The sequence below is a fragment of the Budorcas taxicolor genome, chromosome 2 (assembly GCF_023091745.1).
Source record: "Budorcas taxicolor isolate Tak-1 chromosome 2, Takin1.1, whole genome shotgun sequence".
Taxonomy (NCBI): Eukaryota; Metazoa; Chordata; class Mammalia; order Artiodactyla; family Bovidae; genus Budorcas; species Budorcas taxicolor.
In genome coordinates, this window is record NC_068911.1 from 132425647 (window position 1) to 132450992 (window position 25346).

General features: G+C 39.5%; 1 protein-coding gene across 1 annotated transcript in view; it reads right to left on the reverse strand.

Annotated features, from left to right (window-relative positions):
- The window catches only part of SATB2 (SATB homeobox 2), a 195525-nt gene that overhangs the window by 95795 nt on the left and 74384 nt on the right, over positions 1–25346 (reverse strand). Inside the window, exons 3-5 of the mRNA XM_052635479.1 lie at positions 22259–22385; positions 20744–20867; positions 4052–4154 (exon numbers count right to left, since the gene is read on the reverse strand). Of these exons, the coding sequence (XP_052491439.1) occupies positions 4052–4154; positions 20744–20867; positions 22259–22385 (354 nt within the window). The remainder of the gene's footprint in view (positions 1–4051; positions 4155–20743; positions 20868–22258; positions 22386–25346) is intronic.

The following is a 25346-nucleotide window of genomic DNA, read 5'->3' on the forward strand; positions in this document are numbered from 1 at the left end:
GGGGAGTAGGTTCACAGTTCTCATCTTTAAAACCATAGTATACAAACTGTCTCCCCATCTATCCTAAATTAACACTAATGTTAACTCAAATACGTCTGTGTCAACTATGATTGTCTTTGAAATTAAAGGAAAAAGGTAAACAGAATGTGCTTTGCTATGATCACTGAGGAAAATAAAGTTAACATGCTAAGCCAAACCAACTTAGGACGTTTTAAAGAGTAAGTGTAAACGTTTAGCTATAATAACAACAAATTCAAAAAATGCACATTAAAATGTTTACTTCAAAATTTAGACAATTCTATTTGTATATAGTCTTCACATCTGTTTTTAATGATATCAAATTATTGATTATTCATTTTTCTCATATTTATTTAAGCATTAACTATAGAATTTGCAATCTGATCTTTTTTTTTTTCAAATCCTTTCAGTAGACTTTTATTTTTGCCAGGTTTTAGTCATATTTACTTTGATCTTTCAAAGTATATAATTATTTTACTGTTTATTTACTTCCATGAGAAGAGAAAAAAATTTTGACCTACAAGATCTATATGTGGCAATTTGTAACAGAATCACATAGATTATGTTTAGGAAATCATGGTTTTGATTAAGAAGCAACCATTTAGTTCCCACTGTTTTATTAAAACAGACATTAGAAGATAATAGGAAACATATTTAACAATGCAGAGTGCATTTGGTTTGGGCCATCAGTAAGATAGCGTCAGATTTTCTTCTACACTGAGTATCAGCAATGATACATGGAAGCTGGTAACTATGGGATGGACACAAGGAAGGGGTGGGGAGACAATAAAAGACTGATTTCTGGGTTCTGAGGAAGAGGAGGGCATGGCAAGCCACTCCAGCATTCTTGCCTGGAGAATCCCCATGGACAGAGGAGCATGGCGGGCTACAGTCCATGGGGTCACCAAAGAGTCAGACATGACTGAGCGACTAAGCAAAGGAAGGGTCGCAAGCAGAATTCTGGTTTTGCTACTTAATTTCCAGGCTTGAAATTCCAGGTTTGTTGTTTTTGTTTTGTTTTTTCATTTTGAAAATGGATGAACACAAATAGAAATTTCACAAACAAAATCACTGCTTTCTCATGAGTAATGGATTCTACCAGATAGGAACCCCCACAGTGACATCTATTCATAGCATAAAGCTTCCAAGTGGAAATGTTCCTGTATAGGTCCAACACTTCCTTTTCTCCGAAGGTTGAAGGTTAATAAAACGCACTTCTCTGGAGTGTTTATTTTCTGTACACCATTCTACCTGTCATGAATTCTTTGTTTTTCCTCCCACTCCCTTGGTTGATGAATCAACACCACTTGAACTGTTTTACGGCAGCTTGTGTTTACTTCACACATACCTTAACCTTCCCTCTTCTCCTCCTACTGACACACACATGCACACGCACACTCTCAACAGCAATGACTAGCGCCATCTCTTTGAATGGCATGTGTACATAGTGTCTGGCCACCTCTCCAGGTGTGGATCCTTGACCTCCTGAAACCGAGGTCTCGGTCTGCTTTTATGGCACTTAAAGAATTAACTGTGCATTTACTATCTTGAGGGGAAAAAACAGAGCTTGAAGAACTGAATCTCTAAGAAAGAAAAGAGAAAAGTAGAAGACGTGAGTGTTAATGTGTATGTGAACACATACACATACCACAGACTCACACACACATACACATTCTGCAGTGGCAATTCTGAGAACACTACAGTGAAATTTCCAGTCTTTCTGAATTTAGAATTATACTCCAGACTATTAAAAGAGTGCGTACATTCTCTTCCTTTCTCTTATAATAGCAAGTCAATGAGATCTAACAAATGACCTTGAAGCAGTTTGATTCTTTTGACTTTTTTAGCCAAAGAGGATATTGTTCAAACACTTTAACAACCTGATGTTAAAGGAAAAACTTGGAGACAACACTTACAGAAAAGAAACACTTCGGAACTACACAATCATGTCTTAGAATGAGGAGTTATTCATCTTATCCTGTACAAGAGTTAATATTAGTAACATTCTAAAGCAAGTCCCCAAACCAGAAACTAGAAAGTCTAAAGAATTTTAGAATATGTTGAAAAGGAATGGGTCTTAGTTGAATTTTCAGTGAACTTAATTTCTACTGGGTAGTTCAACCTCTTGACTTTCCTTACAAATTATATATTTAGCATAAAATGCTCTCATTCCTTTGAAATCAGAAATGTGCCACCAATGAAAATAAAGTTCATTTCTTCAAAAGGTAACCTTGTAAACAAACTCCCAAAAACAGCCAAGAGGCACTACTTTGATACTGTTTCCCTACAGAAAACTTGCAGGGTAATAAAAACAAACAAATTCTTCCTTTACTTTTACCTGTCCACCATAAATTGCCATTTAACCCTCTCCACAGGGGCAGTAAACCTCTAGCAAGGCTCTGAATACCCAAATAAAGCGCAACAGATGATGTCATAGTCACACAAAATATGGACTAGAAGGACCCTCAAACACCAATCTGTTCTGTTCCCCCACATTCCAATTTCCGCAGGGGCTGGTAGCATTTGAATTGAATAGCCTTTGAATGGGGGTGGGAAGAATAGAATTTTTCCAACATTGAAAAATTTGCAAAGGCCAAATATGATTGATATATTTAAAGGGCTGGATGGCCTAAATAGTATGCCATTTATTATATTGATGATAAGGATACTGTATATTCAGTACCAGATATAATTCCATATGTAATATATTACTGCTAGTAGAACTACTACTATTAATAAACAACAACTAAAATACTGTAACAATGATTAAGAGATTACTTTGTGCCAGTATTAAGGTATTTAGTCCCTGTAGCTAGTTAGCAATTTACTTTTATTACTTCCAATTTTCAGATGAGGAAACTGATTCTTGGTAGAGTTAAATAATTTATTCAAACTCACACAGTTAGCAAACAGAAGACAAAGATCCGAATACAGATTCTCCTGACTACAGAGTCCCTTTGCTTTAACCACTATTTTAGAATTGTCTCCAAATAAACACAACATCAAAACTCCACTTCTGATCAAAGATTTCCTGATACCACATATTCCTTTCAGTTTGTTAACTGGTACTTAAACTATAAGTGCTAATTTAACCTAGAATGACTGCTTTTAAATTACATTAATAAATTAATGAAAATGATTTATTGAGTTTTTAAAATAGACATGCCTGTCTAAAACATACCACTTCAAAATATTTTTAAAGATTTCAGCCTTCACATGCATCTCTTGTGAAAACTATAAACTTCATACATTATGCTAAGAATTTAGTTTTAATGCCATCTTAGTTTTAAAGGAGCCAATTTGGATCTCTTAATGAAAATATTAAGAGAACCCTTTCTTGTACCCCAATGCTCACAGCAGCACTATTTACAACAGCCAAGACAAGGAAGCAACCTAAGTGTCCATCAATGAATGAACAGATAAAGATATGATATTTACATACAACAGAATATTATTACTCAGTCACAAAAAAAGAATGAAATATTGCCATTTGCAGCAACATGGATGGACCTATAGATCACCATACTGAGTGAAGTCAGACAGAGAAAAACAAATATTATATGATATCATTTATTTTTTGTTGAATCTAAAAAAATAATAATAATACAAATGAACTTATTTACAAAACAGAAAAGACTCACAGACTTAGAAAATAAACTTGTGGTTGGCAAAGGGGGAAGGGGAGATAAATTAGGAGCATGGAATTAACAGACAGACACTACTATATATAAAATAAATAACAAGGATTTACTGTATAGTCCAGGGAACTATATTCAATATCTTTTTTCTAATAACCTAAAATGGAAAAGAATCTGGAAAAAAATGAAACTGAATCACTTTGCTGTATACCTGAAACTAACACAATATTGTAAATCAACTATATTTCAATTGTAAAAAACCCTACCTTTAGAAAAAAAAATTATATAAATTTTTTATTAAAAAGTTATATCTAAATCAGCAGAAATTCCCAAGAGTCAACAATTCCTTGACCTAAAAACCTGAAAATCAGCTTCAAAAATATAAGCCAATTTACCTTTAATCTTCTTGTACTTTTTATACCATCTCCCAAACTCCTGGCACTTGGTTGCTGACACGTTGGCATAATATGTGCTATTTACAATGGATGAAATCATACTCTGCAAAGGAAAAAAAAAGTTATTTTTGATATGAGTATTCCTTTTTAGGGACAAGAAAGGGGACATTATAGTCTATACCAATCTCCTTTGTCTTTTAAGTTTGAAGAAGTCATTCTCCTACAAACTAAACTATTAAACACAATTACCAAAATTTACCAGCCCTTTAACCTGCAGACGACAGTGCTTTCTCCAAAAAAACAACCGGGGACAATGTCAAAAAGAGGGGACAGGACATGTAGATTGACTGCAAAGGCAAAGAACAGTTGTGATTTAGGAACCCCAGCAAAAGGTGAGATCAGATGCTCCTGCATCTGTAAGCCAAATAATGCCTTTCAAATATTTCTGTTCAGCTTCCAACTGCAACAAGCTTACACAGCCAAGAATCTGAGAACATCCGTGCTACACACTGCAGAACAACATTTAGGGAAATAAGTTAAATTAATATAATTTATAGAAACGTGTGATTAGCACTTGTGTGAAAATTCACCAAATGAAAAAATTAACAGTGCTATTTTAGAGCAGGGGAAACTAAACATAACAGTTGTACTGTGTTTCAACCAAAAATGCATCAAAATTTCTGAGTGCTAAAGTACCTGATTCCTTCTTACTCTTCATACTCCTTTCTCTCCTCAGCTCAACACCTTAGCTGATTTGTTTGAAATTGCAGTTAAAAGGAAAGAGAAGGGGAACATCACCTGACTCACCCCTGAAAAATTAAAAATTACAACTGCATGTGTGTGCTCAGTCGCAAAGCTGTGTCTGACTTTTTGTGACCCCATGGACTGTAGCCTACCAGCCTCCTCTCTCCATGGGATTTCCCAGGCAAGAATACTGGAGTGGGTTGCCATTTCCTTCTCTAGGGAATCTTCCTGACCCAGGGATCAAACCCATGTCTCCTGCAATGGCAGGATGCTTCTTTACCACTGAGCTGCCAGGTAAGCCCTATAACTGCACACCTTGAATTAAATTCCATACAGAGATATGTTTCCAGTCAATATGGCATGCTTGGACCAACATTCATGGCAGATGTTCACTTATACCTGAACAACTGTGATAGTATATGTATATGTTTTGCACACAGGTTTTATTTCTGCAAATTCTGTTGAAAAGCAAATGGACATAAACAAGTCAGGAAATCCAAATGACCTATGTAAGGCTTTATATCCTGCCTTGAAATCTCATCTTTCTTACAAAAGGTTTCCCCAGATATGAAGCAGTTGAAGGAAATCTTAGAACTTCTAATGGCATTTTGACAAAGTAGTCAAGATAAAAAGGATAACAATAAATCAAAGCATTGGCAACTTATCTACCAGAAAGTTCAAACACCAGTAGACAGTCCTGCATAGACTCGCATATAAGACAGTTTCCTCTCTGAGCTCACAGGCTCCCTCTTTTTTAATCACTACACAGTACTGATGAGGGGAGTGGGGATTCCTAATTCAATTTACAGAAATCTCTTTGGTTCTTTCTATACAGCAGATGGCTGTCCTGCCTGCAGTTGCTGATTTCTAAATGACAATGCTGTTCTCTATCGGGAGATAGTAAAGAGAACTCTCTTAATCTGAGGCTCTGAACACAGCCCGGGAAACACAAAGAGCTAGTAACACCTGAGTGTATTACAGAACTTCCGAGCCTTGCATGCTACTTTAGAGGATCAACGGAACCCTAATCTTCCTGAGGCAGGGTTTTACTTTGTGTCTTGTTAACAAGGAGTATAGAAGTCTCTTGGCTAGCTGGGCTAGTTCCTTCCCTCTCTGGGCTGAGCTTTCCTCTCTGTCCCAGTCTATGAGACCCTGGAGGACAGTGACTATGTCTCTTTTTTCTTCTCCCTTGTGCCTAACACAGCTCTGATGTGGGATATCTGAGGCACCAAAATGTAACAGATGAAAAGGGACAAAGATGAAATTTTAAAATGCCAAACTGAAATGTCATAATAATGAAAAATTTAACATGAAAGCCGTCTAATAACAGATGCACCAGCCACTCTAGTGTATGTGAATAATTACAGATGTACTTGTCATCTTTCTTTGTTGGTTGTTATGAATCTTACCCTCTGGAAAGGCATAAGATATATAGCTATGGCAGTAGTCAGAGCTAAACCTTCCATTGCAAAGTGTCCCAGAAAGCTGATTAAAATGGCAAGTGTTTTAAGTCCTGCCTGGAGCTTCCCCTCAACTCTCCCTGGCCCATAACACCAGGAAACAAACCCATATCACTCTGGTCCCAAATAATCCACATTTCTCCCACTCCTTGGCCTCCCTACTTTGTTGTTATTTCAGATGCATCTTCATTAACACTCTTGTCTTAGTGGCTAGTGTCAATCTATTTGACTGAAAGGAGATAACCCACGTCCAAAGTCAGGAGCAGCAGCTGTGCTTTGTTGGAGCAGTCATGAAGAGATACCCCATGTCCAAGCTAAGAGAAAGGCCATTAAGAAAGTAGGCACTCAGAGAGGGCATCAAAGGGCAGACAGACTGAAACCACAATCACAGAAAACTAGTCAATCTGATCACATAAACCAAGCCTTGTCTAACTCAATGAAACTAAGGCATGCCATCTAGGGCCACCCAAGACAGATGGGTCATGGTGGAGAGTTCTGACAAAATGTGGTCCACTGGAAAAGGGAATGGCAAACCACTTCAATATTTTTGCCTTGAGAACCCCATGAACAGTATGAAAAGGTAAAAGATAGGACACTGAAAGATGAACTCCCCAGGTCAGTTAGGTGCCCAATATGCTACTAGAGATCAGTGGAGAAATAACTCCAGAAAGAATGAAGGCATGGAGCCAAAGCAAAAACAACACCCAGTTGTGGATGTGACTGGTGATAGAAGCAAGGTCCGATGCTGTAAGAGCAATATTGCATAGGAACCTGGAATGTCAGGTCCATGAATCAAGGCAAATTGGAAGCGGTCAAACAGGAGATGGCAAGAGTGAACGTCGACATTTTAGGAATCAGTGAACTAAAATGGACTAGAATGGGTGAATTTAACTCAGATGACCATTATTTCTACTACTGTAGGCAGGAATCCCTTAGAAGAAATGGAGTAGCCATCATGGTCAACAAAAGAGTCCAGAATGCAGTACTTGGATGCAATCTCAAAAACGACAGAATGATCTCTGTTCGTTTCCAGGCAAACCTTTCAATGTCATAGTAATCCAAGCCTATGCCCCAACCACTAACACGGAAGAAGCTGAAGTTGAATGGTTCTATGAAGACCTACAAGACCTTTTAGAACTAACACCCCCAAAAGATGTCCTTTTCATTATAAGGGACTGGAATGCAAAAGTAGGAAGTCAAGAAACACCTGGAATAACAGGCAAATTTGGTCTTGGAGTACAGAATGAAGCAGGGCAAAGGCTAATACAATTTTGCCAAGAGAACACACTGGTCATAGAAAACACCCTCTTCCAACAACACAAGAGAAGATTCTACAGGTGGACATCACCAGGTGGCCAACACTGAAATCAGATTGATCATATTCTTTGCAGCCAAAGATGGAGAAGCTCTAGACAGTCAGCAAAAACAAGACCAGGAGCTGACTCTATCATAAACTCCTTACTGCCACATTCAGACTTAAATTGAAGAAAGTGGGGAAAACCACTAGGCCATTCAAGTATGACCTAAATCAAATCCCTTATGATTATACAGTGAAAGTGAGAAATAGATTTAAGGGACTAGATCTGATAGACAGAGTGCCTGAGAAACTATGGATGGGGTTTTTGACATTGTACAGGAGACAGGGAGTAGACCATTCCCTAGAAAAAGAAATGCAAAAAAGCAAAATGGCTAGCTGAGGAGGCCTTACAAATAGCTGTGAAAAGAAGAGAAGTGAAAAGCAAAGGAGAAAAGGAAAGATATAAGCATCTGAATGCAGAGTTCCAAAGAATAGCAAGAAGAGATATGAAAGCCTTCTTCAGCGATCAATGCAAAGAAATAGAGGAAAAGAACAGAATGGGAAAGACTAGAGATCTCTTCAAGAAAATCAGAGATACCAAAGGAACATTTCATGCAAAGATGGACTCGATAAAGGACAGAAATGGTATAGACCTAACAGAAGCAGAAGATATTAAGAAGAGGTGGCAAGAGTACACAGAAGAACTGTACAAGAAAGATCTTCATGACCTAGATAAACACAATGGTGTGATCACTCACCTAGAGCCAAACATCCTGGAATGTGAAGTTAAGTGGGCCTTAGAAAGCATCACTACGAACAAAGCTACTGGAGGTGATGGAATTCCAGTTGAGCTATTTCAAATCCTGAAAGATGATGCTGTGAAAGTGCTGCACTCAATATGCCAGCACATTTGGAAAACTCAGCAGTGTCCATGGGACTGGAAAAAGGTCAGTTTTCATTCCAGTCCCAAAGAAAGGCAATGCCAAAGAATGCTCAAACTACTGCACAATTGCACTCATATCACACACTAGCAAAATAATGCTCAAAATTCTCCAAGCCAGGCTTCAGCAATACGTGAACCATGAACTTCCAGATGTTCAAGCTGGTTTTAGAAAAGGCAGAGGAACCAGAGATCAAATTGCCAACATCCACTGGAACATCGAAAAAGCAAGAGTTCCAGAAAAACATCTATTTCTGCTTTATTGACTATGCCAAAGCCTTTGCCTATGTGGATCACAATAAACTGTGGAAAATTCTGAAAGAGACAGGAATACCAGACCACCTGACCTGCCTCTTGAAAAACCTATATGCAGGTCAGGAAGCAACAGTTAGAACTGGACATGGAACAACAGACTGGTTCCAAATAGGAAAAGCAGTACGTCAAAACTCTATATTGTCACCCTGCTTATTTAACTTCTATGCAGAGTACATCATGAGAAATGCTGGGCTGGATGAAGCACAAGCTGGAATCAATATTTCCAGGAGAAATATAAATAACCTCAGGATATGCAGATGACACTACCCTTATGGCAGAAAGTGAATAACTAAAGAGCCTCTTGATGAAAGTGAAAGAGGAGAGTGAAAAAGTTGGCTTTTTCACTAAGATCTTGGCATCTGGTCCCATCACTTCATGGCAAATAGATAGGGAAACAGTGCAAGCAATGTCTGACTTTATTTTGGGGGCTCCAAAATCACTGCAGATGGTGACTGCAGCCATGAAATTAATAGACACTTACTCCTTGGAAGGAAAGTTATGACCCACCTAGATAGCATATTCAAAAGCAGAGACATTACTTTGCCAACAAAGGTCCATCTAGTCAAGGCTACAGTTTTTCCAGTGGTCATGTATGGATGTGAGCTGGACTATAAGGAAAGCTGAGCACTGAAGAATTGATGCTTTTCAACTGTGGTGTTGGAGAAGACTCTCGAGAATCCCTTGGACTGCAAGGAGATCCAACCAGTCTATCCTAAAGGAGATCAGTCCTGAGTGTTCACTGGAAGGACTGATGTTGAAGATGAAACTCCAATACTTTGGCCACCTGATGTGAAGAACTGACTAACTGGAAAAGACTTTGATGCTGAGAAAGACTGAAGGTGGGAGAAGGGGACAACAGAGGATGAGATGGTTGGATGCCATCACTGACTCAATGGACATGAGTTTGGGTGAACTTCGGGAGTTGGTGATGGACAGGGAGGCCTGGTGTGCTGCAGTCCATGGGGTCACAAAGAGTTGGACACAACTAAGCAACTGAACTGAACTGATGTCACAAGAAAATGAATATCAGGGCTTTTATTGGCTTCATCAAAGATGGTCTTATACTGGGGTTGGGCTCACACTCATTTAAAAAGCAGGAGTTGGCAAATGTGGCATATAACACAGTGGAATACTACTCAGTCATAACAAAGCATTAAATCCTCTCATTGGCAAAAATGTGAATGGACCTTGCAGGTATTATGTTAAGTGAAATAAATAAGAGAAACACAAATGCTGTATAATTTCACTCATATGGAATCTAAAAATTAAAACAAACAAAATTAAAACAAACTCAGAGATATAGATATCAGATTAGTGGTTACCAGAGAGGAAGAGAGTTGCAGGGTGAGTGAAACTGGTGAAGGAGCTCAACTGTATGGTAATGGATGGTAATTAGACCTGTGGCAGTGATCACTGTGTAGAGTACACAGATGTCAAACAGTAAATTCTGCACATGTGAAACATATACTAAAATAATAATAATAATTAAAAGATAATAGGGAAAAAAAAAAAAAAAAGGAGTTGGCTACCCTGAGATTCAGTCAGGCTTGTTCTCTTCCCTGTATCATTATGAGTTTCCAGCTCTACAAACCACAGAACAAAAAGTAGGTTTACGCTAGGAACTGAGTAAAGGAACTGGGTAGTAAATAAAAACAATTTCCTATATAATGAGAAACTTTAGTCACCAGAAAAGTCTCTTCAAATTTGTGGCACCTTTTATTTATATTAATTCTGTGCAGTTCTTTACATTTAGTTGACACTTAAAGTAGCTCTACTGATACAAATCTTTATAATTCAACCCGAGAAAGCTTTAAAAATAGAAGAGGTATTTCTTGGGAATATTGTAGATGAAAGACCATGTTATGTCTTATTAGTCCAGTTTCTTATAATCATTCTATAACCCTAAATTAGACTGCTATATTCTCATTGCCTTTGTCTGAATCACTAAACCTCACTGGAATACTCTAGACACATACTACAAGTTCATCTTAATGTTTACTGGTGTCAATTTATATTTAAAACATCAAAACAATTTATTTTAAACAAAATTGAAAGGGGATAATGTAGAGCAAGCACATGATGACTTTTACTTTACAAGGAAGAGTGTTCTCCAGCAGCCCTGGGGCACAAAGAATTTTTATTTACCACATTTCATCATACAGTCATGCCCCAGTATCCATGGGTTCTGCATCCAGGCATCCATACTATAGATTGAAAATATTGGGAAAAAAATTCCAGAATGTTCCAAAAAGCAAAACTTGAATTTCCTGTGCATACTGCAGCACATGCAGTGTGCAACTATGAACACAGCATTTAATCTAGAGATGACTTAAAGTATATAGGAGCATGTGTGCTGGGTATATGCAAATACTATATTATTTTATACACGTTATTTAAAGATCTGAGAACCTGGCTATCTGCAAGGGGGTCCTAGGATACCAAGGGATGACACTACTTTAATATCACTGAAATTGAGATGCATCTTACAATCAACAGCATCTTGGACCTGATGAGATACAGTTGCTGCAAAATGGGATGAGTAATGATTAAAATCTCTCCCACCTACCACCCTGCCAAAAAACATCTAATTTCCATTCACTGCTTTTAAAAATATGGATATAATTTTGTAGTCTACATTGCTCTTTTATGTTTTCCAATCATTTGAGAGCAACCATACAATTGGACTTTTAGAATACCCACATTTTTTTTGACAAATGAACAAGCTCTAAGTCTACTTTTTCAATCCAGAATACAACCCACTTCTGAGTATTTATGTTAACATAAAGTGATGCTGATATGAATAACCCAAAGATATGTGTGCTGTTATTTTTAACACAGACTATGGGACTATGCTTTATTAAATGTTAATATTTATATTATAATTAAATAGAGGGCTTTCCTAGTAACTCAGTTGGTAAAGAAAACTGCCTGCAGTGCAGGAGACTACCTGCAATTCACGAGACCCAGGCTCAGTCCCTGGGTTGGGAACATTTCCTGACAAAAGAAATAGCAACCCACTCCAGTATTCTTGCTTGGGAAATCCCATAGACAGAGAAGCATGGTAGATTACAGTCCATGGTGTCGCATAGAGTAGAATGTGACTTAGCAACTAGAATCAAAATATAATTAAATATATGTAAATAGGATATAATTAAATAGACTAATATTAAATGTCCTGGAGAAGGAAATGGCAACACATTCCAGTATTCTTGCCTGGAGAATCCCATGGACAGAGGAGTCTGGGGGGCTACAGTCCATGCGGTCACAAAGAGTCAGACACGACTGAGCGATTTCACTCACTCACTCAATATTAAATGACTAATAATAAACTGACTTTGCATTTAATAAACATGCTTCACTTTGCATAGTGGGGGATTGTGAGAAAGAAAGGAGGAAGACTTGTGTGATGGGCAACTGAGGCAACCCCCTCAGATACTTACTCACAACCATAAACAACATATAGACAGTGATTGTAGACAAAGCTATTTATGAAAAATATTATGCACTGAAATAAATAGGAAGGTTTAACACATCTTCCTAACTACAGAAAAATTTTTGAAAGTTGTAGGCTTCTTTGTAACCAATCGTGAAATTTTAAATATAAAGAACATAGATGAGGGATTAAAATCCCTTATTTGCAACCACTCTGACACTTCTGCCACTTATATTTGGAAGTCGTTTTTTAATAAAATAAGAGAACTCAAAATATACCAGAATTACTTGCTGCAAAGTTTACTAACTAATTTGAAATTGCTCTAAGACAACTGCAAGAGAACATTATGGTATTATTATTAATGCTTATTATAGCTAAGTAGAAATTATACAACTAAGAAAAACAAATTTTCTTTTAGCTTCCTGAGACAAATTTTAAACTCACTTGTTTGTTTTTGACTATCCCAGAAAAGAGATGTCACCTATCATTTTAAGTATGGTTCCATTTTTCAGACTAAAGGCTCAGAAACTCAGAATAAAGCAGCAGCTTGTTCAAAGTCAAATAGCAGCAGGGAACAGCACCAAGAGACAGTACCACTAGGCCACACTATTTCTTGGGAAATCTTCACCACCATCTCCATCAGTGAACACAAGCCCAAAGTGGATACTACAACCAATTCTTTAGACAAAGCAAGAAACAAGGTGACAAAAATGAAACAAAAAGTTTCAGGCCTTTATATGAGCTAACTAAGGAATTAAGAATCAGAGGAAGTTAAGGGACCTAAAGGTAATTTAAAACTTAATAGGAAAAGCAAAACAGCAAACACAGGTTAAGATGATTTGTACATATACTGGGAAAGACAGAGATCTGAGCACTGCCTTTTCCTCCTTCCCAAAAAGGAAAGATAAAATAATTGGGTATTTTTCACCACTTTCCCTTTGGCTTAGTGAGATTAGTTTGAACAGCAACGTTATACTAAGAGTAGCTAAGCTGCAGATACATAATACACTTATTGTTAAAAAGAACATTTTAAAACCAAAGTGAATGGTTACATGTTCCACTGGTGAGAATGCATGCCATGTCAGAGCAAGAAGTGGGGGGGAAGCTGGCATCTCAGGGCCATCCTTTCTACCTTAGCATAGAGGAAAGAGTACGATGCAGGCAATGAATGGCATATGCATTCTTTGCTTGTTTTTAGCCTTGTCATTATGTTTTGTGATATGCTAAATAACTATTAAACATGAGATCATAATAATACTCCAACTAAGGATATGAAGTGAAACTGTTAGTCACTAAGTCATGTCCAACTTTTTGCGATCTGATGGACTATAGCCCACCAGGCTCCTCTGTCCATGGGATTCTCCAGGCAAGAATGCTAGAATGGGTTGCCATTCGCTTCTCCAGGGGATCTTTCTGACCACGGGATTGAACCCAGGTCTCCTGTACTGCAGGTAGATTCTTTACTGTCTGAGCCACCAGGAAGGTACAGTATAGGGAAAAAATGACTTGGAGGAATTACTTTATCATGAAAAATTAATGTTATTTGTCAGCCTTCTAAAAGCTTCCCTGGTGGCTCAGACGGTAAAGCGTCTGTCTGCCTGTGAGGCAGGAGACCCAGGTTCGATCCCTGGGTGGGGAAGATCTCTTGGAGAAGGAAATGGCAAACCACTCCAATACTCTTGCCTGGAAAACTCTATGGACGGAGGAGCCTAGAAGGCTGTACAGTCCATGGTGTTGCAAAGGGTCGGACACGACTGAGCTACTTCACTTTCACTTTTGTCAGCCTTCTAACATCCTTTTCCATCACCATTTCTGAGTTATACTATCAGAATGGAAACTTCCTGCCATTCTAGTTGATAGAAATACTTCCTCTGGGCTGTGGAGTCTGACCTGAGTCAATTCAAGAACGCCTCACCTAGAAGACTATGGAAGGGCTTGCTTGTCTGACAAGGGCACCCTCATCTGTGAGAATGAAATATGGATACTAGCCTCTGAAGCTGGAAGGATTCAGAGAGGAAGATCTGTGCAGAAGGCCTAACACACAGGATATGGAGCCAGTGAATGTCAGCTTTCTTCCCTCCATGCAGTCATTTCTCAGACATCATCCCAGTCACCCGCTGGGAATTACTCTGAAGTTGTCATTTGTGCGTCCCCATCAACAAGATTCGTGAGGCTGCACACGAACTAATACAACTTTGCATGATAAGAACTGAAAGGGACAGTCAACACCTGCTTAACACAGGACATGCATGAATTTAAGATTAAATGAAACGGACAGTTAAGACAACACCAATCCAGTCATTTGATCAGTCACTAGTCTATAGATGAGGGCATGATCAATCTGCTATTTTCTATTGACCCATTTGGCTATTTGATTTCATTGTCTGATTATTTTGACATATTGCAATTTAGGTTGGTCCTTTAATGACCCCTCAAATGGGCAAGACTTGCTTAAAATGACACAAATCATTATCCTACAATCTATGACTCTAAAAGACTACATAAACACCACCATAACACTATAACATTTTCACAGTTTAGTAACTTCTACCAGTCATCTTGTTCCTCAAATATTTGGCAATAAAACCTCAAATAGGGGCATGGGACAGAGCTGCTTTAAAAATATATCTATATGCTAAGTTAAACAAGCCAAGACAAAAGGACAAATATTCTATGATTCTACTTTTATGAGACATCTAGAATAAGTAAATTCATAAGGACAGAAAATAGAACAGAGGTAACCAGGGGCTATTGGAAGAGAGAAGAATAGGCAATTATTGCTTAATATTTATAGAACTTTCATCTGGACTGATAAAAAGTTTGGAAAATAGATGGGGGTGGGGGGTTATGATTGTATGACCTGTAAATGTAGTCAATGATACTAGATTATAAAATTATAAATTTAAAAATTGTTAAAATGATAAACTTCATGTTATACATTTTTTACCACATACACGAAAAAAGTTTTAAGCATGTGTAGTGTTGCAGAGATAATGTTAGGAAGGGAGGAGGGGGCATTTGCAAACTGTCCTTCCATTTGATCATCCTAATAACCTATGAGATAGTTAAGGTGGGTACTGTTTAAAACCCTAAGGATCTGGGGTTTTGTCTTTTAACTTTTCCTTGAGTAAAAAATTAGTAAGCCACAGAAAGACATGTTCATAATGTTTTCAAATTGGAATAGTTAGAGACCATTTAATAAGGAAGACCTAGGCCTAAGGTACAGTAAAGTAGGATGCTTGGGACAGACAATGGGGCTGATGGAAGAGGCTGGAAGTGGTGAGTCAGGAGGACATCAGAGGAAAAGGAAGAAGCTGTCAGCACTTAAACATATTTTGAAAGGTGAAATCAAAAATAAATACACAGACACACAAACATAACCTATACTTTCTAAGCATCTGGCCAGACAGAGAACAAACAGCTAAATCACGACTTCCCTGTCTTTAAATATATGTGCCTCAGCCTGCAATTGTTGCCCTTTTATGGACTTTTCCACTCTTTCCTTCTGCCCTCAAGCCTGCTCTTTTGAAATGTAGACCACTGGGATATTCAAGAAAACATATACTAGCCACTGAATTATTCTTTTATGCAACTGCCAAACTTAAATGAGGAAATACCTAAAATGGATTGACATGGGGGTAATAAGGGAGAATTATTTCAAAACCAGTCTTTTACTCATGAACTGAGAATATTTTAAATAGCCCAATAATCTACCGTTCTCCTGTGAAGTACAATTGGATGCTCCACTCTCTTCTTCCTAGGCTGAAAGTTTCGTTTCTTTCATCTTCACCACTATACCCCCAATCCTTTGTAAAGTACCTGAGTCAACTGGGACTCCATTCAAGCTGGTAAAATACATTTTTAAATTACTGTTTCACCTTCTATAAACAAAAATTCATTCTTTTTAACACTACACAGGTTGAATAAAAATATATTCACCTATTCTATGGTAACCACCAAAAAAATGAGTGAGCTTATCTGCACACTGAAATTCAATCCAGCTATGCAATTTAAGTGAATAATCCAGAATGTTTCAGAGTAACAGCCATAGGATTAATGTAGACACATATACTATGTGCCCTTGCTGGCCGAGAAGGACTACTCCAGTGATGTTTTCCAAAATCACACAACATACCAGAAGCCTAAATCAAATATCCCCCATATCTAAGCAATAGAAAAGAGCCTCCGTTTGATTGAAAATGTTCTGGGGGCATCAACCACCAAAGTACTATATTCATTGTTTCTCATTCCAAACATTTTAGAGCTGCCAAAAACACTGTAAAAATAATAAAACTTTATATTTTATAAAACTTTTTAAAACATTTTAATTATTAAATTAATTAAACACCTTAGAGCAGTGGCTCTCAACCAAGAATCATTTTCCTCCCTTCAAAGGACATTTGGCAATGTCGAGACATTTTGGCTGGCACCGAGTTGGGTGGGGAATGCTACTAGCATCTAGTAGGTAGAGGTCAAGGATGTTTCTAAACATCCTATAATACACCGGATCACAGGTCATTCCCCAATCACAAAGAATATCCAACCCAAAAGCCTAGTTGGGCCAAAGTTTAAAACTCATGCATTACAGTAACAACTACATTCAAGATACTCTTTGTGCTGAATGCTGAGAACTCTGAGATAAAAGATAAGAGATGGCTTCTGCTATTGTGAAGCAGTCCATTAAGTGATGAGAACTGGCAGATAACACTGACAGCAGGTTGTGATAAGTGCTCTGACAGGGGTGTGTCCAAAAGGTTACTAAAAGCAGAAGCAACTACTTTAATCAGAAGGTCAGGGTTCTTCACCAGAAGTGACTTCCCAACTGATATTTGAAGGATTTCATCAAGCAGAAGAGAGTAGGGCATGCTAGCCAAGAGAAATCACACAGCAAAAGCAAAGCAACGCCACACCGAAGGACTCCAAGGTCACCAGCATTGTGCACAGGGGCCACCAAAGCCAGAGATTAACGTGGCACATCTCCCTTGAGGACTAGTCTCATGCAGACAGGGGAGGTTAGTCCTTGAACAGGTAAAGAGGTTTCTACGGAAATTTTAAAAATATCAAAAACACAGGGGCATGGAGTAGAGAAACTGCTAAGGGTAGTAGTTAGATTGTTCCCACCCTTGGGAACATTTTGGTGAAGTCTGAGCAATGTTAAATGTTTCAGCTGCATACATTTGGAGCACTGAGCAGATGTAGGTAGAGGGAGGAAGGTGACGGATAGAAATCAGGCTAGTGTCTGTCATCTTCACAGCATACACAGGCTATTCAGTCTGTTCTCCCTATAGGCTGAGCAGGGGGAGCCGCTGGAGGCTTATAGACAAGGAAATGATACAATGTTAGTGTTGGAGAAGCAGGTGCCAAAAGAAAGATTATGACGCAGGATGACTGAAAAGGTTTCACAAGAGAGGTGATGAAAGTCTAAACAAGGCAATGGCACAAAGGAGGAAGATTTTAATATGGAGGTGGTAGAACCCATAGTATCTACTCTGAGAGTGACAGAAAAGACACTTTTGAGGTTGGGCAACTCGGTGGGCAAGCGATGCGAAGAGAAAATGGGGGAGCAAAAGCACTTTTACAGCAAGGGTAAAGATGTTCTCTTTCAAAGCTCAAGACAACCCTGCAAATTACACGACACACGTGGACACAACCATGCCCAGTTTACAGACGAGCTTAACGAGGCTCTGAGAGTGGACAGGCTTGCCCCAGATCACAAAAGAACTGAGGTTCAAGAATTCCCTGGTAGTCCAATAGTTAGGACATGGTCCTTTCACTGCCCAGGGCCCAGGTTCAATCCCACAAGCCACATGGCTCAGCCAGGAAAAAGAGAGAGAGAAAAAGAGTAGAGCTCAGGGCTCTCAGCTCCTCATGTGGGTTCCTTCCATGCAGGCTGTCTCTCTAGTCACATCTTACAGCTATAACCAAACCAAATAATCACAACAGATCAACAATGACCAAATTCCTGCAGGCCTCAAAAACCCTGGATAAATTTCCGAATTGGTGATATTAAGTTAGGAGCTTGTCTACTTCCAGGCAAAGCCCAATTTGACTTTTAAGTAAATCCAAGAGAAAATTAACTGTGACTAACTGTAAAATTTAACACAAACGACTGAATTGTTTTTCTAAATTGTTCTTTATCCAGTCCCTATATGTGATCAGAATAATTCAAAATACGTATATTTTAGAACTTCGTAAGTAATCACATTGGAATAAATAAAAATTCTAGCAACAAGCTTTAATTCTATGTACATCCTCTGGAGGAGGAAATAGCAACCCACTCCAGTATTGTTGCCTTGAAAAATCCCATAGACAGAGGAGCCTAGTGTGACTCCAAAAGGTCACAAAGAGTTAGATAAAACATACCAACAGGGAGGTATTGAAATGGCCTACAAAAGCTGTAAGCACAGAAGCAGGGACATGATTGATAGTCAAGAAACACTAGTGTCCCTTTCCATCTACCAATCACTCAGGTGCATGCTGTCTTGATTTTTTTGGAATCAAAGATATTAATAGCAGGCTTTGTCTCAGAGGATCTATTCCAAAACACTCTCCAAGACACATATAAAAAATATTCAATTCACACCAACAATATCATGTCTCAATAATAACAGCTGGTACTATTTATGGAGTATCATTGTATGCCAGTACTAGGCCAAGAATTTATGTGATTTATCTCATTACTCCTCATTATATGACTTAGAACTATTATTCTCCAGGTTTTACTTACAAAGAAATAGATAAGGTCACAGAGGCTTGTAAGCCAAGACGTAAAGCCAGATCTGACTGATTCTCAATGCAGATTCTTAACCACTAGGCTTCCTACTTCCCCCAAAGACTGTTACCCTAGAACATAGCTCAGGACATATGAAGTTTCCATGGTTCTTGTTATTGTCCCTTGAACTTGACAGACATGCAGTCAGCCTACTGTCTTAAATCAAGTGTAGCAACTCACACCAGAAAATGGATTTCCATTCATAGCTTTAAATAATGTCAACCTGAGTTCACTTCACAGCTGTTCTAAGCCACTACCTATAGCCATCAAAACATCTTATCATTAGAAAAAGTGGTGCCCTCACCAATAAACACAAACAGTAACAGAAGCCCTTCCTCTGCATTCCTCCTTTTCATCCTCTCGATCTCTTACTTTTGTGACTTGTTATAGCTTATGATCTGGAGAAGGCAATGGCACCCCACTCCAGTTCTCTTGCCTGGAAAATCACATGGACGGAGGAGTCTGGTAGGCTGCAGTCCATGGGTTCATGAAGAATCGGACACTTACTGAGCGGCTTCACTTTCACTTTTCATTTTCATGCACTGGAAAAGGAAATGACAACCCACTCCAGTGTTCTTGCCTGGAGAACCCCAGAGACAGGGGAGCCTGGTGGGCTGCCGTCTATGGGGTCGCACAGAGTCGACATGACTGAAGCAACTTAGCAGCAGCAGCAGCAGCAGCAGCAGCAGCAGCAGCAGCAGCAGCAGCAGCACAGCTTATGATCAGTTCATTAAAGAAAGAGTAGCACTTTTTCTCACAGTGCATTTTTACATGCTGAACTCACCACGAAATCTCTATAGAACATATATGATGCAAAGATCATCTCTCTCTGCTAGACCCAGAAAAGGCTCAATGAACAAATATAAACAAATTAAGATGTATTTGGCATGGCTGACCCATTTCATTGACCAAGAAATGCAACTTGGAGCCTGAACTTTGGCAAGAGAGGTCTCAACTGGAGTTGCAATTAACCAGCTGAGTGAGGTTATGCAGGTAAAGGGCCTCTGAGCCTTGTTTTCTTGACCTATAAAATAGAAATATTGATACACACCTCCTATGACATGTATGAAAAGTTAAAGAATGAGTGTAAAATGTTTTAATGTGATTCCTCCTACATCAGAGCTCTAGTAAGTGATAAATTCTCCTCTACAACAAAAAGCATCACAATCTCCATATTTTTGCCCACCTAAGATGTAGTGTCACCTTCTAAGGGATCTTCCCAACCCAGGGATCAAACCCAGGTCTCCTGCATTGCAGGCAGATTTTTTACTGTCTGAGCCACCAGGGAAGCCCAAGAATACTGGAACGGATAGCCCATCCCTTCTCCAGGGGAACTTCCTGACCCAGCAATCAAACTGGGGTCTCCTGCATTGCAGGCGGATTCTTTACCAGCTGAGCCACCAGGGACTCATTGCAAAAGTTCCTGATGCTGGGAAAGACTGAGGGCAGAAGAAGAAGAGGGCATCAGAGGATGAGAAGGCTGGACATCAGAGGGCATCAGACGATGAGAAGGATGGATGCAAGGAACATGAACTTGGACAAACTCTGGGAGATGGGGAGGGACAGGGAGGCCTGGCATGCTGTAGTCCATGGGATCACAAAGAGCTGGACACGACTGGGCAACTGAACAACACGATGTAGTGTGAATATAAAGACAACTGTCTGAGCGGGAGTGCCCCTCTGGCTAGACAGCACACCCATGGCCGCTTCATTTGTGCTGAAGACACTGACCTGGGAGAGAGGGCATTCTTTGGCTAATGTGCTCTGGTTCATCTCTTTAAGCAATTCCTTTAAGGCATTGCGGACCGTGGCATGGTTCCACTGCTCTGCAGGCAAGTCTTCCAACTTCGAACAACTGGAAAACAGAGGAAGAATGAATGACATGCAAACCCTAATAGTGCAGAGTACAGCAGTCACCCCCCCGTTCCGTAAAGCATAGGGAGAAGCGGCAAAGAACAAGGTCGAACCTGGGCTCGAAATGAGGGAAAGGGAGTAAAACTGCTTCTCTAGGGCCTCAGCAGAGCCCACTGTGGCCTCTTTCAGTTGGCCATCACACTAGCCTGAGAAAAACAGTCATTTTGCAGATAAAGAAATGCCAATTTTTAAAAGTATGATTTTTCCAACCTGCTGATAGAAATGGCATGGCAGTGTGCTTACAAACTTCTGCAATTTAAATTTAATTATTGGACATTCCTAAGGTTAAACGTAACATAAGCTTCATCAGATTTGAAGGCCTACTTTCACTTTCACCCTTAACCCTCACAGAACAATCTAGAGATGTTACTTACCTAACCAAAAACTAACTAAAGATATTAAAGTATTCCTAGACAAGGACAGGAATGGTAGGTCCCTATTAAAGTGCAAATTCTCTGAAAGGGGGTAAACTCAAAACCTAAGAAGGCAATGGGAACCCACTCCAGTACTCTTGCCTAGAAAATCCCATGGACGGACGAATCTGGTAGGCTATAGTCCATGGGGTCGCTGAGGGTCGGACAAGACTGAGCAACTTCACTTTCACTTTTCACTTTCATGCATTGGAGAAGGAAATGGCAACCCACTCCAGTGTTCTTGCCTGGAGAATCCCAGGGACGGGGAGCCAAGTGGGCTGCCGTCTATGGGGTCGCACAGGACTGAAGTGACTTAGCAGCAACAGAGGAAAGGACAATATAAGGGATATAACTTGCAGGTACTTTACAACACAAGGTATGGCAGAGACCCTCTTGATTCTTTAGCGGTATACTTTGTCTTGAGTGCTGTATCTGGAAAAAAGGAACCATTCCCAGAACTTCTGCAAGCTACCAGAGAGGAAAGCAAAGTCCAGTGGCAGCGCCCTCTGGGTAAGTAGGCTACCCAGGCACCCAACTCACTCCTCAAACACAAGCCTGAAACAGCAGAGGTGTTGATTCTTCAAGTATTATGTACTAAGCATTTAACCAGAGGACTCATTAAATTAGGCGCTTTGGAAAGTGCCTCTTTACGGGCTGCAGATTTTTAATGATTTATCAAGCTCCCCCTAGGTTACCACTTCACCGCTTCTGAAAACAAAACATAAAACAGTTGGAATGTGGACTATAAAGATGCCTGGTGAAGGGCCCCCTTCCCCTCCTCTTCTTTTTTTTTTTTTCTTTTCATTTCATCTGATGTCAAGAAATTAACAAAGACAGGATGAGCTGATCTCTGCAGCGAGTCTATGATCGACGGAGCAGCTCCGAGAGTAAGGAAGGGCAGATGTTCAGAGACACCCACCTTTGTAATTGGATTTTCAACGTCACGACGTGATAGACATCTTGCAGCATGTCGGCCACTGTCGCGTCGGGTGCATCTGTCACATAACTGAGGGGGAGAGGGTTCCACCTCCCCAGCTTGATTATTCCTGCACAGGGAAGAAAAACATAATAAACACATAGCTGCTATTTATTAAACCCTCTCGTTGTTTGTTCAATGTTAAGAAGGTCATCCAATAGCCAACATCCAAGGCCCACTCAGATATTTTACAACCCCGTGCAATAGCCTATTTCTCTCCGGCTGACAATTGAGTTAACTATACAGGAAGATGAGAACGAAAGGATGAGGTTTAATCACGGACAATCAGTTTTTTTTATGTTTTCCTGTTTCTTAAATTACTTAGAAAACCATACGGACACTTCCTTCCCCCAAAGTCTTATTTCACAGTCTAACTTAAGACTGATGCTAAAAATACCGAACTGCTGATTTCATAGACAAAAAAAAAAAAAAAAGCAAGTCTTAAGTAAATATAAGATTCAGTTTTGAATTGTACAAGAAAATTCCTGTGTGTGGGCTCAGCACACACACAGTCACATCCTGGTTGTGGTGCGAACCCCAGTGTGAATAGCATTTGGAGCTGAAGAAGCAATGAGAATTCACTTCTAAATTCACATTTCACCAGGCGGAGGGCTTGTGTTCCATAGCACAATGACTGACCACAGATCAGAAATAGCAGAGATGCCTTCAACTTCCTTTTTTCCCCCCTTTGATAGTTCCTCAGCTTTTTTTTACAGTGACAGTGGTACCCTTCCCCTGTGCTACATATGGTAAACACTCAAGACAATGGAGACAATAAAAATCCTGGTCAGACCTGGACAGACTCACAGGACAGCTTCAGCAAGGCATGGTGAAAATGCTAGGCTAGTCACAAGATGGACCTTATCTGCAGCACAGGGCACCCATACACTGATAACAAAATATAAGGAGAAACTCATTGCACAAGCAACACAGAGAAACAAGCATGTTATTTGTATGCTACAAAAAAATCCAAAGGTCCCCTAGATGTCAAAAACTGCCACACTCCCACACAGCTATGCTACAGTGATAGACGAGGAACAGCATTTTTATTTTTATTTTTGGCAACACAGGTGAGTTCCAGTTACACTGTTCTTTCAAAAAATATATTTTATCATCAAAGAGAGATAACACCTGTATACCCAAGTAAACCTTTAAAAGCTTCATAAGATGCTGCTTTATAGCTATGGGGCAAAATTCCAATAATAGGAAATGAACTTTCTGGTCAGGGCACGTCCTGTCCAAGATGAAATCAATGAATGCGCAATGCTTGACATAATGCTTGAAAACAGGGAATAAACAGAACAAAAATATTAAAATGATGCACTGTTTCAGTATTAAGATTTAACAATCTGGTGCTGAATATGCTGCAGTATAAATAGTGCCTGGACTCAGATCCAATAAAGTAACACAGCTCTCATTCATAGTACCGTATGTCTCCAGTTCTGGCTCCTTAAGTCATATTTCACTTGCCAAGAAAAGCTGTTTTCTTGTGGGGATAGTTTTCCTAACATTCTCTCTCATGACAATGAAAAGTGCACAGCACACAGCAAGGAGTAGTCATGAAATGAACATCCAGCGCCCACTGGGCAGCCATCCGCAGAGGCCCGGTCTGCTCCCTTGCTTCCTCTACTGCTCCTGACTTCTGAAAGTACTAAAAAGATACCGTGGGACCTAACATATTTCCTTTAAAATTTAAAAAAAAACCACTCCACAGTTTTAAATTCCCTTTAAAAATCCATTATCGTGATAGCCCACAAGTTGAGTATAAACTGTGTGTGCATGCTAAGTCGCTTCAGTTGTGTCTGACTCTTTGCAACCCTAAGGACTGGAGCCCACCAGGTTCCTCTGTCCATGGGATTCTCCAGGCAAGAATACTGAAGTGGGTTGCTGAGCCCTCCTCCAGGGGATCTTCCTGAGCCAGGGATTGAACCCACATCCCTTGCATATTTCCTGCACTGGCTGGTGGGTTCTTTACCACTAACACCACCTGGGAAGCCTGAGTATAACCTGACCATCTCCTAAAGATGGTATTTTATTATAAGAGATTAGAGGGAGAAAAAACAAAGCCAGCAACTCCTAAACAAGTAGAAGACAACTGTGTGGGTCATTTGGTTACTAAGAATACAAAGGTAGCACGAAGCCATGGAATCCTGTAAACTTTAACACACAACTCTAGAGGTGATTCATTCATGCTAGTGTGTGTCATCGTTCATTCCTCTTTATTGTTGTGGAATGTTCTGCTGCAAGTTTATACCACAGTGCAGCCAGACACAACAGAATATCTCCTAATGCTTTCATTTATATGAAATACAAGAACAAGCAAGACTCTTCTATGAGAAGAGAGGTCAGAATGTGCTGACCTCAAGAGAGCAGAGTCATGACTGGAAAGGAACATAAAAGGGATTTCTAGTTTCAGCTGGTGGTTGCATGGGTATAAAAACTGTCAAAATCCATGTAACCAAACACCTAATATGCCTGTATTTTATTGTGTTTAATTATACCTCAATTTTTTACAAAAGTAGAGGAGGAGGAATCTCTACCAGAAATGATAGACAATCACTCTATTGAAATTATTCATCTCTATTTAGATGAATTCTCTCCCTACCTTGATGAGCCGGAAGGAGACTTGTTTGGGCTGGAATTAGACACATACAGGTGTCTTCACCACTTAATGCCTTCACAGAGAGCAGCTGCTACAGGTTGGTTTCTACATCTTGGAAGAGAGCTGTTGATACACGCTATTTTCAGGTAATGGGAAGTGGTGTGTGCTTTTTCTTTTTCACACCATATTGACTAACCTGCACCTAGAAGTCATGCTCTTTGCTTAACTACCTGCCAGAGTTTGTAGATGTGAGAAGTGCTAGGACCGCCATGTCCAGAGGCTGCTCTCTTCCAGCCTGGCAGGGACTTGGAGCAACTCTTCTCAACAAGCCTTTCCTCCAAACAAGGTCTTGTCTAAAGTATTAACCTTCTTTGGAAATACCTTCCTGAGATACAGTTCTCCTTCCTTGGTATAAAACAAACAGAAATA